General features: G+C 43.1%; 1 protein-coding gene across 3 annotated transcripts in view; it reads left to right on the top strand.

Annotated features, from left to right (window-relative positions):
• Positions 1–2,405: 2,405 nt before the first annotated feature.
• KCNQ5 (potassium voltage-gated channel subfamily Q member 5) overlaps positions 2,406–15,873 on the top strand; it is a 279,116-nt gene continuing 265,648 nt past the window's right edge. For all 3 annotated transcript variants that reach the window (XM_064650135.1, XM_064650134.1, XM_064650133.1), the window contains exon 1: positions 2,406–2,761. In XM_064650135.1, coding sequence (XP_064506205.1) covers positions 2,406–2,761 — 356 coding nt within the window. The remainder of the gene's footprint in view (positions 2,762–15,873) is intronic.

The raw sequence follows: 15,873 nt of genomic DNA, 5'->3' as shown, positions 1-15,873 counted from the left end.
TACAATTATTTAAATTAATTGATGATTTTAAGTACCACTAGAGGGCATAGAATTATAACAATATTTCTTAGTGGATCACAAAAGGAACATCAGGAGCTCAGTAATTTTCACAATTTATTGTCCCAGTCCACAGTTTAAAGCCTCGATCTTATCAATAGTGCTGCTGTGAGCTGTGCCACTGCACACCCACAGCAATTAAACAAAGCTCAAGGGTGAGCGCTTGCGGGACAGAGGCCTGGCTGAGCAGGTTGGACCATGTGCTCTCAGTTGAATCGCACAGTTTGGCTTTCCAGAACTCGAGTACCAACCCTCAAATATTTGGAGTGACTAAGGCCAGTTTAAATCTAAGCATGGAGGAGCGGCTGATGGTAAAGGCTGCTGTACATCTTCAGCTGTACATGGATACATAGGGATGAGAAAAATGAAGAGTATAAACACCTGAATATATCAAACCACAGAAATGCAAACAAGTACTGAATGAAGGATTAACTAACTCAATTTACAATTCAAAGAAAGAAGAGTAGATATGTGCCACTGGAAAGCTTACATATTAATGGAGTTTCTGTGGATAGTTGTATCAACTACTTAACATCTGTTTTGACATGTGTGCTGTTTCTGCCATCCCTTATCATGAGTTTGAGTGGCTGCTGTGGTTCACATGTTAGAAGGTTCCTGTTTGAAGTTGCCTGCAGTGGAGGAAAAAGTGTGGTGGAGGAAGGAAGAAGTTTAAGCTCTTCATTTAAAGACATCTGATTGAATGGCTTTGGACACGTAGCAGTAAATTAGTACTGTTGGTGTGTCCATGTTGCATTAGTAGGGGCACAAGTTAATGTTCACAGCCAGGGCACAAGTTAATGTTCATAGCCAGAACATGCTTTGTAGCTTCTTTTCTGGGAGTTGAAGATGGCCTGTTAATCAAAGCTTGAGAGCCTGGCCTCTAAGTGGCCAGCACGAAAAACCCCCACGAAATTTAACTCAATTTCTGAATGCTTCTATTGAATTTAGCTCAACATTAGCATCTACAATTACTACTTTTCATGAACCCTTCAAGAATTAGCGTCACATTTTCACATCGCGGTGCTCAGGGTGCAAAACCAGCGGCACGCAGCTATTTTTCATGAAGTTGGTGCTGAAGTGCCGGGCGGGGCTCCCAGGCGTCCCCGGGGAACGGCGGGCGCTGCAGAGCCCTGGCCCCAGGAGCGGTACAGGCGACGGCTGCCGCGCAGCAGGCGGCCGCGGGGTGCGGGGGGAGCGCTAGTGGGGTGTCCAGGGGGTCGCCCCCCGAGCCTCGGTGATAACTGGGGCCAAAGCAGGCGCGGTGCGGCGGCCGCGCCTGCGGGTGCCAGGGTGGGTGGTGTTTTTTCCGCAAGCTCACCTTGATGCGGCGGGGCGTAAAAGGGCCGCGCTCGGCAGGGGGAGCATCGCTGTCTCGGCGCAGCGCGGGCACGGAGCGGCAGCACCGCCGCGCTCCGGCCGCACCGTGCCGGGGCCGGAGCTGACGGGGGCCGGGGGGGAAGACCGCAGGGAGGACAGCCCGCGCCGCTGCCGCTGGGATTTGCTGTCTCGCCGCGGCACGAGGCAGGGACACGGCGGAAGCGCCGGAGCGAAGTGCCGGGCCGCGCCGCCCCCTCGGGGGGACACCCGGCGGCTCGTCTGCGCTGCCCCGCCCGGGCTGGCCGCGCTCCCCGTCCGCAGTGGGGTCTCGCTGCCGGCCGATCCTCCCCCGCGCCTCCGCCGGGACTTACGGCAGTTTTGTTACTTTCTCGGACTTACATGGACATTTCCCGGGAGCGCGCGTAGTCCGCGGGTGCCGCGTCCCGCCAGCTGCCTGCCGCCCGCCCCGCCGCGGGCACCGCCGCTGCCTCCGCCGCTTGAACCCCAGGACCCGGAGGCGCCCGGCGGCGCGGCCCCTGTCTGCCCCCGCCAGCCCGCCTTCCTCGCCTACTTTCTCCGCCGCTCGGAGCGAGAGCAACAGCTTGTCCGGCCCAGCCGAGCCAAACGACGCAGGAGGCAGCGAAGGAGCGGGCGGCGAGAGGCACCACCGAGCCGCGGCCTCTCCGCCGGAGCCGCGCGGAGCTGCCCTCCCTCCCTCCGCCCCGTCCCGGGCCGCAGAACCACGCCGGGCGGCGCTGCGGGGGCCGGCGGCGGGGCGCCGCCGCCCGGGAGGAGAGCGCGCCCGGGGGGGCGCCCGCTCCCTCGTCGGGGCCCCCGCGAAGCTGCCGCAGGCCGGCCCGCCGCGCCGGACGCCCAAAGTGGCCCGCGCCCCCGCGCCCCGCGGGCGCCGCCCGGAGACCCTCGGCCCCCGCTGCCTCTTGCGGGCTGCCGCCGCAGGGTGCTTGGCCACCGCCGCCCGCGCCCTGCTCCGCCGCGGCCCCGGCGCCCGCCCCGGCGCCCGGGGTGATGCTATGCCCCGCAACCACGGCGGCGGGGAGGAGGGCAGCTCCGCGGGGCTCTGGGTGAAGAGCGGCGCGGCGGCGGGTATGAAGGATGTGGAGTCGGGCCGGGGCAGGGCGCTGACGAGCTCGGCGGCCCGCGGCGACGGCCTGCTGCTCCTGGGCACCGGCGGCACGGCCGCCCCCGCCGGGCTGCGGGAGGGCCGCCGCGGGAAGCACGGTGCCCGCATGAGCCTGCTGGGGAAGCCGCTGTCGTACAGCAGCGGGCCGAGCTGCCGCAGGAACGCCAAGTACCGCCGGCTGCAGAACTACCTGTACAACGTGCTGGAGCGGCCCCGAGGATGGGCCTTCGTCTATCACGCCTTCGTGTGAGTACCGATACGCTTGCTTCTCCTCCCGTCCCGTCCCGTCCCGACCCTTCTCGTCTGTCCCCCGGGTCGCCGTCCGCACCTGCCCCGAGCAGAGCCGCGCCGCACCGTCAGGCGCACACCTCCCCTCCTGTCCCTACGCTCCCCGGGCATCACTCAGCGACGGTCCACGGGGAGGGCAAGTCCCCCGCGAGTCGTGCCAAAAGTGACCGGGAGGCGTCAACGGAGGCGGAGGAGCCTTTGCCACCTGCGGCGCGGCGCTCCGCGGGCGGCGGGAAAATCCTCGTAGCCCTAGGTGGGAGGTGATGGGGGGGCTCGGTTCAGCCGGCAAAGAGAGCCGGAGGGGAGCACGGCGGGGAGCACATGTTCGCTGGTCTCCTGGGCGCCCGAGGCCGCCGGCTTGTACGAGGGGGCTACGCGGCGCTCCCACTGATGCCGCAAGCCGGCCTCGAGGTTAGACGGGGCGAGGCGTGCGGGCAGCTGCCGGAGTCGTTCCCGCGACGGCGGGGCCCAGTGGGTACGCCGACGGTACCCGTTCTGTCTCACGGACGCCAAGCGCTGCGCGGTTTGAAAAGTTACCGCCGCGGAGCCGCACAGCTCCGTTCTGCCTCCAGCGTGTTTTCCCGGAGCGCCTCTCAGGGAGTGCGGTGACGGCGCCTTCCCACGCGTGTGCCCGCCTTGGGTGCGCGGCGCCGCGGGGTTGCCGCGCCCCAGGTGCGCCCACCTGCCGCTGGCAGCGCCGGGGGCCACCCGGTCCGCGCTGGTGGCCTCCCCCCTCTGCCCGCCACTGCTGCGCTTTTGGTTTTAGCAAGTGGCGACTCTTGTCTCCCTCACTCTGAAAGAGCCCGTGACGGAAATACATGTTCCTACACATCGCTCAGTGGAGAGCGGTTCTGTCACCGCGGTGTGAAACTTGGGCTGCTTTAACTTCAAGCTTGCCTGTGAGGGCTGTGCGGGAAGACCTGTGGCTGTCACTGCTTGCAGTATCTCTAGGGTCAGCAGTGTTCCTCAGTTCATTAGCAATCCTCTGTTTCTATGGATTTTGACAATATTCGGGGGAAAGACTCGACTTAAAATCTTTTTGGATGGCTGAGCAAAATGTGCAGTAGTCTGGCAAGGAGTCATGGCAGTGGATCATACTGCTAGGTGAAAACGTTGCGATCAACTATAGAGGAAGGAAATTAGGCGTTGCTGTACTGGGAATATAATACAAAGTATTGCTGTGTCTGACTACAGAAAATATATCATAAATGGATCAGAAGATTTAATTGATATGCTGTAGGTAACTGTATTTGTTCCATGATAGTTACAGAAATCAGCGGTTGCAGCAGCTTTGCTTAAAAAGCAACTGTTCCCTAAAAGCTGTTTGATAGCATAAAGAGTGCTCCCCTCCCATCAGCAGGGGAACTCCCAAATCCTACTTTAATGCAAGTTTTTATAAGTGAAAAAATATTTTGCCAAAAACATGGCAATCTGATTAATAAAATACTTTATGGATAGACTTATTTAGTAGATGACAATTACTATAGATAACAAAGAGTAGAAATATACTTAATGTTATATATTATTCAGTAAAAGGATTTTTGTCCACTTAGAGGATCTGCCCATTCTCTCTGTTTTACTCTGAAAATCAACTCTTACACCCTAAACTTTCTTCTTGGAGGGCATTTATTTGGTACCTTTTGCTGTCTGGGTTCTTACAGGTTGACTAGATGGATGTAAATTAATGTTGCGAGAATCACCAAAATATGTACTAGGAATCAGCTCACTGCAGTGCCTGAAGTGGCCATACAAAATCTGTAAATTGCATTTTTGGACCTTTCTCTTCGAGACCATGATGAAAATCTTTAAAACCAGAAAAGTTAGAGTTGGAAATACCATTGACAAGTTTAAACCTAAAAAAAAAAAAAAAAAAAAAAAAAGAAAAAAGGTAGTAAATTTCCAAACAGAGTGGAGTCATGACACAGCAGCACTGTAAACAAGGAAGATTGCCAGCTGCGTTTAGATAATTGCCTACATAGAAAGAGTGCCAGTTTTAATTTTTAATTGCAAATGGCAATTTTGGCAGCTGTAAATGCCAGCATTACATCTTTTATCTGAGCAGAACTACGTGAAAGAGCCTGAAACATTACTGTAATAAAAAGGCACCTAGTAATAGTATTACCTTTAAGGATCTGTCACTGCTACATTGTTTAAGGTGCATTTGAAGTTCCATTGCATTTCAGTTTGACAGCCATCCTTATTGTCTGTCTATAAATTATTTTAACATATTTATATAATTCTGATTTAATCACAGTCAGATAGTCAGGTAGTATTTTTGGTGTTTCAGGCTCTTTTTTTTTTCCATCCACCTGATGAAATACAATTACACCTTGGAAAACAGACTTTCTCACGGAATTAAAAACCCAAACAAAACAAAATAACTACAATGTTTTGCAAAAAAAAGTCTCAAGACAAGTAGCTTAGAGTTGCAAAGACATTACTAAGTATGTGAGATATCTGCTTCTACCACTGCTAAGCTATTCTTGACTGCAGTGGAGCCTGTTATAGCTCTGTACTATTTCTGTTACAGGAATGGGCTATCTGGGGTGAGACCTTTTGAGCAGATCATTGGTCTTCTGAAACCTCACTCTGATATGCAGGTTGAAGTAATGCAAGGGTGGCTACAGAGTTGCAGTTTGAAGTCTTTGATCTAGAAGTTTGTTTAGGTTTGCATGTTTTTAAATAAGAAATAGGGATTTGACATTAGTTACAAATAGAAACCATTTCTGCAGTGATATTGTCATTTATCATTTCTATAGGGAAAAACACTTTGGAGCTGAGTTTGCTCTTTTTATTTTTTGCCCTTTCAACTAAGAGAAAAATAGGCCAACTACCTAAGGAATGAGTGTTGTGACCTACATTCAGAAGTCAATTGGTTGGTTTATTTGTAAATACAGACTTGCCAAGTGCTAGAAGAGACAGCTCTTCTGCAAACTTCTGCTACTAGAGGGAGGATTTACTCTTGAGCAAAGGCCTTTAACTTCAGTGAAGTTGTACTGGGGAGCATAGACATAAATTACATGTTTCTTGACTCCTTTTTGTGCACCTCAGTAGCTCTTTACATGGAAGCTCCATTAAAATGTAATATTTTTCCTGCAAGTTTTTGAAAATCTGCTTTTCTGATACCGTAGTTTTCTATTCTTAATCATTCAGGAGCCCCAAAATATGAACACTTATAAAATCAGAAAAGAACATTCTACCATTTGTGCATAATGAGTCAGTAACTTAAACTCTTGCTAGTAAAATATTTATGCCACACTACATCACCTACACATGAAGCATGTGCATATTTAACACATGTGCTTATGTTAAAATGCTGAAATAATGTAGCTTTTCAAAAGCATTCTCTTGGGATGTCATAGGATTTCTTTCTGTTACTGCTGTTGCAGTTTGTTTAGATTATTTTGGGTTGTTTGGTGTGATAAAAATGTATAGCTATTGCCATAGAATGATCAAAGGGGAATTCCAGATTGGTTGCAAATTTAACTCTGGGTTTCATCTTCAGCTGTCATACGGATTTTGTATTATTTTTGTTCTTAATTGACATTCTGAAAATGAGATGGCATGAGATGTTCAGCAAAAAAAATACTGCTCTTTGATAGTGTTTATACTGGTAGGATATAATTAGTTGTGTAAGTTTCCTAATTTAACATGTTGGATTTATTTCAGGAATAATAAAGTTTCTGTTTCTTACTGACTTCTTTGTAATATATTCCATGCAGAAGTCTTTAACATTTTTTGGGGGGGATGTCCTTCTCTTTACAAAGCCAACACCTTTTGCTTTGGAAGCTTCTGAATCCCAAATCAATCCCAAATCAGAGATCAGGATGTGTGCACAAGGGCAGTAGGACTTTGCATGACGTGTATTGATAGTTTTTCACAGGCACCCTCTGTTGGTCACTGCAAAGATAAGATACAGTTATAAATGAATTGTAAGAGCCTCTGTGTTGTTCTTCTTGTCTTTTGCATTGTTGATGGAAAAAGACTGAAAAATTATTTCTGGAAAAAAATCTAATGATGCCATCAAAGATTTAACTAGCTATTTTAGCTTTCCAGATCTGCCAGAAAGGACATAGCTTACTAATGATCAGATGGCTATTGAACAGCAGGTCTTTGCATGTGAGCTAACAGCACTGCCTCATACTGTGCCCTTTGTATAATTATGGAGGTTCCACATTCTGATTAGAAAACCAATAATGTGCAACAGGCTAAGTACTTGCTTTTTCTCATACTATTGAAAGTAGGAGAAATTATTTTATCTATTCTTTTATCCATCTTAAAGCTTTTAATGAGCTAGTTCCAAGTGCTCTGTTGGTAGCTTTATGGCTTTTATCTTTTTAATCACCATTTCAGAGTCAGGGTGTGATATTGTTAGGATAATAGTATTTTTCTATATGTTTTTAAAAACAAATAGCAACATGATATTTACAAATAATAGGGTTGATAATATAAATGTGTGGCACATGAAATATTATTAGGTACTAAGGAGGTAAAAATTTAAAATTCTTTAACTGTGGCACCTAAACTTTAGTAGGCATTTTCTTTCAGGGGCAATGAATGATGGTGGATATTTAGATGCACTTCAGTATAAATCTACAGCGATTTGCCGGACCTGAAGTAGTTTGTAATTCCATATATGTGCATATTTCTCACCTACACATTGTTTTGAAGGAACTGTAGGAAGTTTGCCCAGTCCAACTGGAAGGACACACTCTTCCCAGTCATGTCAGATGGTGTTTGTCTAATAGGTCTTATATTTCACTGGATGCAGGTCCCACCACCTTGCTGGGTGACCTGCTGGTCTACAACACCTGCCTGTTGAAAAAAGAGGAAATTTTGCATGGAGAGGGAAGAATGGAAGAGCCATCCTGAACCTCCCAAGTGGGAGTTGTCATTGTCCCTTTACGTGTTTTCTGTCACTGATGAGATTCTGGCTCTTTATTGCTGTGATTTCCTTTCAGGTAGCTTTAGGCTGCTACTGGGTCACCTGTTAGATCACCCTATTGCCAGACCGAACATGCTCAGCTCCATCAGCTGCTCCATGTAAGACAAAAGCTCAAGGCTCCTAAGTATCTTCATTGCTCTCCAGCATCTCCTCCATCTTCTGCACATCCCTGTTCAGCTGGGAGTGTTCACAACTGGATGACATATTGTGAGACTGTGCTGAGTAGACGAGAAAACTTTCCTCAGCCTACCAGCCCCACTCTGCTAATGTAGTTGTATGTTGCTTGCCTTGTTTCTGATGAGGGCATGCTGTTGGCTTGTACTGAATCTGTTGTGTACACAGAAATGCCAAGAGCCTTTTTACTGGGCCTGCTGCCCAAACAGTGGGTTCCCAACCTGTATGGATGCATGGGATTAATCTACACCAGGTGTAGATACCTGCTTTTCTCTGAATTGGACTTCACAGCTGTTTAAGTTCACATCCCGTGTTTTCTTGTGCCATCTCAGTCACTATGTTTTGATCAGAGTGGTGGACATGTAACAATCTTTAAACCCACTTGCACTTGCTTTGTGATTGGCAGAGAAGATTAAATGCTCAGCCACGCTTCATTCCTCCCCTTTCCTGGTGTTGTTCATGGGCAGCAGTCCTCTCCTGGAACCCTGTCATGGGCGATAAATAGTATCCAGCTTCTCTTTTTCACTTGGTTTTTTTTGGTAGTTTTTGTTTTTCTCTTTTTTTTTTTTTTGGAGAGCTATTGTCTCCCTCAGGATTTTCAGTAGCTAAGTATTAGGAATATTTATGCATATGGTAGTAAAATACTGTTTCACATTTTAATTTTTGAGGCTTGGTTTTCTAAATTTTCTCATTTGTACTGGCCTTACTTTCTGACTCAAGAGTAGTGATCCAGGGGAAGCAACTAATTTGCCATAAAAATCAAAATTGATCCACAACCTTCTACAAAGAAGACTACAAAAGGCTTTCTTTGATAAAGAGTCACCAAGACCTGGACTGGGAAAAGTTCATGTGTGTAGACTTTCTTCAATTTGTCGAAGAGCTAATTTCTCAAATGGGATAAGGAAGTGTGTTTCGGAAGGTAAGGTACTAACTTAGGTTAGTTGTTTGTTTCAAATAAATGTACAACCTTTGCAAGCAGGATCTTCTCCATCTTAAAGCAAGAAGTGAGTTAAGAGGTTTCTTTATAATCATCTTTTTGCTGTAATTTTGTCCCCTCATGCAAAACCCATGCAAATAGAATTATATTCATGGATGAGACTCCTATCTTAGATCTATTTTTCTTAGTGTGCCAGTCTTCAGTGTGACATTTCTTGTCTTCCGTATTGGGTGTCTTGTATGATGTGAGGACTCTTGGGGAACTTTCTGTGGTCTCACATGATGAAAGAACTTGCTCAAAATTACATATTTTGTCCAGTGGTTGGTTGATACATGAATTTCTAATATGGCATTAAATATGTGTTCTCAAAAGAGTAGTTGTTTTAATGGGTGCAAGAAAGAATTATAAAGATTTTAACTTCCTGTGAGACAGTATTTGTGTGGCAGATTTTCAAAGTGAGCTGTAGACAATATCTTAATGATCTAGACACCTTTTTTCCCCCCCAATACTTTTTTAAGTTTCTGCATTGTTCACCTTGTTATATCAAAAATAAGTTGTGATATCTCTTCAGACTCAGTGGTCTTTCCATGCTCCAAGGCTGACTATATTTTTAATAGCTATTCACCCTGTTTTATTGTTGTTTGTAGTTTAATTACGTTTCCTGAATCGGATTAAAGTACAATTGAACTAATATTTTTGTAATAATTTTAAATAATTTCTAACATCAACCAAATGGAATACCAATGATTAGTCAGTCATTAATAGTGTTTCCCTATACATGAAAATAAACATCAGTAATACACTTACCAATACTCATAAAAATGCAGTGACATTCTTCATAATTGTTTCAGTGGAAAGGAAAAGCACATGGTTTGTTACTTTATTAATATTTTTTTAATGGAGAAACTATATAGAAGGAAAAACTTTTATTCCTAGACAATGTAAACTCCTGACTTTGCAAATAAATCTCATTGTGGTAAGGCAGTTGTTTTCTTAATAATTCAAAGGTAAAACTTATTTGCCAAGTGTTTAACATTCTTATATCGTTCATATTTTCATTAACATAAATGTCTGATGAAAATTAATGAAATATGCAACCGATTTTAATTGAACAAAAGTGAGTCTTCTGCTTACAGGTAGAAAAGATGGAGTAGAAAGTATAAATAATACTATCTAAAAAAAAATCTTTAACATGTATACATAGTAGACATAATTTGCTACATTATTCTTAATTAGGCAGATATTTATTTCACAATGTAGCTTTTTTCCCATTTCAAACCACTAACACAACAGAGCATACATTCTTGGCTCTTTAAAGTAATGCTGGTGTATCAAGGGTCACTTTCAATCATGTGTTATATAAGCTATACTGAGTTTGGGGAAACTTGTGATTTTTTTTTATCCTTTCATGTTTTCTCTTAGAGATTTTTTTTTTTAAGTTTGGGTTACAAATTTCCTGTAAGAGAGCAGATGTAGATTACCCAGGGGATTTCCACCACAGGTGAGTTAAGGTAGAAAATTCATCAGCTGTACAGTTTAGCAATTGCAAAATGATTTTACGGAGTTGCGTGCTCATGTGCAAAAAACCTTTCCTTTAAAGATATTAATTAAAAGTTCAAAGGCTGTCTTATAGGTCAGCTGCACCTAATCAAGCAATAATTTCAATTTTCTGTTGGACATTAGATTTATCTTGTGATAGCTGTCTGAGTTGCAGTGTAATTGCGTTACAGGAAGCTCAGCAAAACGTTCATCATTTTGGGCACTGAAGTGTAGTCTCAGGCAGTGTCTTCTGCTTGAAAGACTATGTGATTACTTCTTAATATATACAGTATGGTCCAGTGATTCAGAGATGGTCACAGTCCTCCAGCCAGACATATCTGAAATTTTCTGTTTGGCCTTCATCCAAGAAAATCTTCAAACATAAATGTGTGTAGTTTCCTCAACAGAGAAGGGCATAAATACATCTCTAAGCATTTTCTTGAAGAGTGAGTAATTTTCAAAGGCATGGAGTACCTGCAGCTTCCTTTCATTATTCTATTGTGTATTGAATGGGTAATTCACTTTTTTCTCCCCACTTGTATAGAATGAAGTTTAACAAATGAATCATGCTCTTAAACTGATTAGAAATAATGAAGAAAGGAAGTTCTGTACCTGCCCACATCTTGATTTAAGCAATATATTCCTGTTTGTCTTGGCTTCCTTCTTGCTTTGAGACTCTGTAGTTCAACAAAGCAAACACATTATGCCTTTTGAGATTTCTGTAGAGTTTTAATTCTTTTATTGTAGTCATACCTGATATCATATGGAAGCAGCAGGCTGGTTCTAGGATTTGAATATGACCAAATCAAGAGAACAGAAACTTTCTGCTTTGAGAATAAAAAAAATGTTACTGAATGCATTAAGATGATTCCCTAATTCATGAATGTCGTAAATTAGAGCATCTGCACACACTCTTTTGAGGTCATTCAGTCAGAAATAGCATCTAACTTCTCCTAGGGCATTGCATTTAATTGCTTTATGTGGCCTAAGCACATCCATAACCGTGGTATCTGAGAATTACCCATTAGAAGCAAATGCACAAATCTTTCCCTTCCGAGTTCTCGTGACAGGAGTGCACTTAAAAGTTACTGCTGAGGCCTTTCTGAATATGCGTAAGAGTCCTGACATACTCGAGAGGGCCTTTTGTGTGAAAATTAAGATGAAATATTGGTTTGGATGCATTTCTGTAAGTAGTGGGGGTAGAGGGGCACTAAACCATGGTAGTGAGTTTGAAAATGTAGGCCAGTCTCCCTGCGAGACAAGTCTATATCAGTAACTGCATTTTTTCAGTGGTAAAACTGCCACGTCATAAGAGAAATGACAGATGAGGGCTCAGTCAAAGCTGGAGTGATGAGGCTGGAGTGATGTCCACACTACAGCTGGGGCTATGAGCAAGTGATGATGTCCTTTTCCCTTCAGGTGGACCATCACTGGAGAAGAGGAATTGCCATGTGTCTAGAAGATCACACATTAAACTTATCAGTTTGAAAAACTCTTTTACATCCAACAACATTATGCTGACTGAGGTTAGAAGTGGTCTCTAAATTCATTAGGAGGAAAAAAAATCTCTTTTTCTGTTTTCATCTCTGTGCAGTTGATACTTTTCTGTAGAGTCAGGTTTATTAACTAATATCAGAGGAACCATTGCCACAGGAAGACCACAGTCTTGGTCTTTGCAGCTCCATGCAAAAATATGTGTATAGGCGGCAGGAAATACAAAGCCATGCGTGAATGAGCTGCTTACAGAAATCTCTGCACCGAGCATGGAGGAAGCAAGAGCCTGTGCTGGCAGTTGGAGGTGTTTTCTTAGACCTGTGTCTCAGACCCTTCTGAAGTGTAGTTGTGAGGCAGAATCATTTAGGTTGGAAAAGGCCTTTAAGATCATAGAGTCCAACTGCAAATCTAACACTGCCAAGTCCACCACGAAACCACGTCCCTAATTGCCATATCTACCACAAGTATTTTAAATACCTCTAGGAATGGGGACTCAACCACTTCCCTGGACAGCTTGTTCCAGTGCTTGACAACCCTTTCTGTGAAGAAACTTTTCCTAATATCCAATCTAAACCTTTCCTAATATCCAATTTAAACCTTCCCAACTTGAGGCTGTTTCTTCTTGTCCTATTGCTTGTTACCGGGAAGAAGCGACTGATCCTCCACCTCACTTCAATTTTCTTTCAACATCCTTTTCTCATGCCTTTGGCCACACCTACTTGTTTTCACTAGAAATGTTATTTAAATGTTGCTTTTTCAAGGAAGTTCCATTATACTTCTGGTGCAAGTACAGTTAGTTGCAGTAAGTATGCACGTTCTCAAGTGATTAGTTCAACTTCTAGTTACTTAATTTGTGGATTTTTCTCTCTGGTATGTCCCAGCTGCATCTGTAGAATGAAGATGAAGCAAAATTTAGAATAAAAGAGGAACACCTTTGCTAATATTTGTGGCTGTTGTAAATTTTTATATAATACGATAGTTTGCTCAAGCAGACATGTTTCTTTCCTCTTAAGCTTAGAAACAGTAGATTTAGTTTGGTGGTTGAAGATACTGTCTGGAAGGAAATTAGCTTTCCTCAAAAGTCACAGTGACTGCTGACTAAACTCATGATTTGTCTGGGTAGGGTATTGGAATTGAGAGGTTATTGTAGGCTGTAATGAGGTAGGTGATGGTCCTGAATTATAAATAGTCTTTGGGAAGAATGTTGATTTTCATCCTGAAAATGCTTGTACACATACTTTTTAGTGGTGTTACTAATAGTTTTAGGCTCTTACATAGTAATTACTAGAAATCATCAAACTAAGCATTGATAAATGCTCTATCATTCAGAGATGATGGCAAAAATCCATCTGAATTAGAGACATTTTATAAAACTTCTGAAGTTATTCTTGAGAAATTCTTCTAAGGCGAGAGGAAAACCTAATCTGAAATCTTCAATCCTACTACATTATGTATGTCTGGGCACTCTGCATGAGATTTTGCTGTTTGAAGATATTTTATAGGGGGAGTTATGGTGAGAGCATTTGTGAAATTGCAGAGGCAGAAGTTATCTATGTGGGAACAAAAGCATGGAGGTGAAGGAGAATTTATGAATGTGTACTGTACTGTAACAGTACTTGACTGGTACTGTATATTACTTTCAGGTTAGAAATGTATTTATTTTCTATTAAAAAATGTTTTTAATTTTTATTCTCCTTTATTTTCTGCTTTCTGTAGAGAGAAAGATGAAGTAACAGTGTGAATCAATTTATTGGATTTATATATAAATAAAACATGATATTGATCTATACATTTTTCTTCTAATGGGGTCTCAACCCTCTATGCAGACCTGAGGAAATAATCAGTAATATCACAACATGAAAATTTTATTCAATACCTGACTGTGTTTCTGATTGCTTTTCCTTTGGTAAATATTCATGTAAGTCTTCTTGCTGAAGCTGAGCCTCAGCTAGTTTATTCCCATGTGCGTCCAGTCTTTGATGAAGCTTAGGTCACTTTTTAGCTGCTCTTGCAGGTCATTTAATGGGAAGGGATGCATCTGGACAGCAAGATGCAGTCCAACCTCTGACCTCCAGCACGGCTACATCTACACCTGGAGGAAAATCTGGGGAGATGCATCTGAAATACCCCTCGGTATTCAGAAGCTTAGTGATAAATACAGTCCTCGGGGACGTTTTCTGCAGAAAAGAATTCATTCAGTCTTATTCCTGTCCAGGGAATTTCTCCTTGAAACCATAGCTGAGTTAATGATACCCATAAAATATAAAAGACATCTAAAAATATGATAATGTTAGATTAAATGTTGTTATTGCTACTGTTCATTGATGGGAAAGCTGGAGCCGAAGTAGCTGTATCAAACTGAAGCATGATACTACACCAGTAAGTGTCAGAAGAGAAGTATTTACATGGAAAAATCCTTTGTATGATTTTGCTCTCCAGGATTTTTTCATCTGCCCATATCTGTAAATTACCTCACCACAATGAAAGGTCATGACATTTTTTGGCTTGCCTTTGTCTCCAGCTTTAGGAGTTAATCATAAATAACATAATGGATAGTACTGAAAACTCTGATATGTTAAGATAATACAGTGACATTTCAGATATAATTTGTATCTGGAAGATAAAATTAACTAGCAGAGTGCTCAGTATTTAAGAAATATGAGTTTATGAAATTTTGATTGTGTTTTTTCAGGTTTATTAATCCATGGCAAAATTGTATTCTTCTCTATCTTGAGTATAAAAGAGCCAAATCTCTGTGAAATAAAACTTAAATGAAAGTGATCCTGGATGAAAATGTGAACAGTTGAAGTCATTTACAGAAGAGTGAGTCAAGAGATCTGAAGTGTATTTTGGTGTCGGAAATGGGATAAGTATATTAGGGAGGCCCATTCATCTCACAATACCTATATTTAGCATCCTGCAATGAACCAGTGACTGCTTTCATCACTGTCCAGTGTGTATCACAGTCATGTCTTATGAACCCACGGGGTATCTGCAGTAGTCAGTATTTAGAGATGGCTCAGTAATAAAACTCTGGCTTTTGGCCTTGTCATTAAACGTGAGGCATACTGTAAGGAATATGTGATGTTGGCAGGTTCTGCTGTTCCAAGTATGGATCTGTGGATTAATTTCAAACTGAGGGCTGCCTTGCCTACCTCTAGAGGGTGTGCAGGTGGCAGCAACAAATCACTGCACATACAGTTCATACTGTTTTCTGGCAGGATAGAACTGGTATCTAGCCCTGGGAATTTCTGGTTACACATTCTAAAAAATCCTTAGCATTTTTATTTGATTTAAAACATTAATTAATGAATATTATGGGAAAATTGTTAGAATACCTTTTAAAGATGATGGCATATAGAGCTACAGTTCTGGAAGATGTAGTTTACTAATCCGCAAACTTCTTTCGTGTAACAAATGCAGAATATACAAGTTCATTATTAAACAATCCGTGTATTTGTATCAGTTATGTTCTTGGGTATTCTAGTTAACTATCTAGCTATCTATCAGCGTCTTAGATGCTATGCAAACAGTGAAAAATCTTTGCAAAATAAATCTGTCTTTTCTCTTGGAATCATATGGAAAGGCAACACAACGGCACAATGCAAGCTCCTTGTCTCTGGGCTCAGCAGTATTCTCTGAGTGCTCATCCCCATGCCTGTATAACCCCTGCCTCTCAGCAGCTCCTCAGCCTGGGGAGAAAGTTACTTCTCTTAACTTTCAATAGCTGTAAAAAGTATCTGTGTAGTTAATTTTTAAAATTACATTTATAAGTGAATAACAAAACCAAAAAGGCAGCTTTGCATGGTTCAATAAGTGGGAAAAAAAAAAACCCCAAACAAATGAAACTGTTCCTTATTGCTGGGTCTGACAGCCTAAGCAGCATGCGATAGAAATGCTGTTCATTCACAGATACACTGCTGTCAGCAGTAGACTAACATAGGTGCATTTCTAATTTGCTACATCTAAACCTGTAATTAA

Source organism: Pseudopipra pipra, chromosome 3 (assembly GCF_036250125.1).
Source record: "Pseudopipra pipra isolate bDixPip1 chromosome 3, bDixPip1.hap1, whole genome shotgun sequence".
NCBI lineage: Eukaryota > Metazoa > Chordata > Aves > Passeriformes > Pipridae > Pseudopipra > Pseudopipra pipra.
Note: the sequence above shows the minus strand (reverse complement) of the source record. Positions and strands in the feature narration are given on the sequence as shown.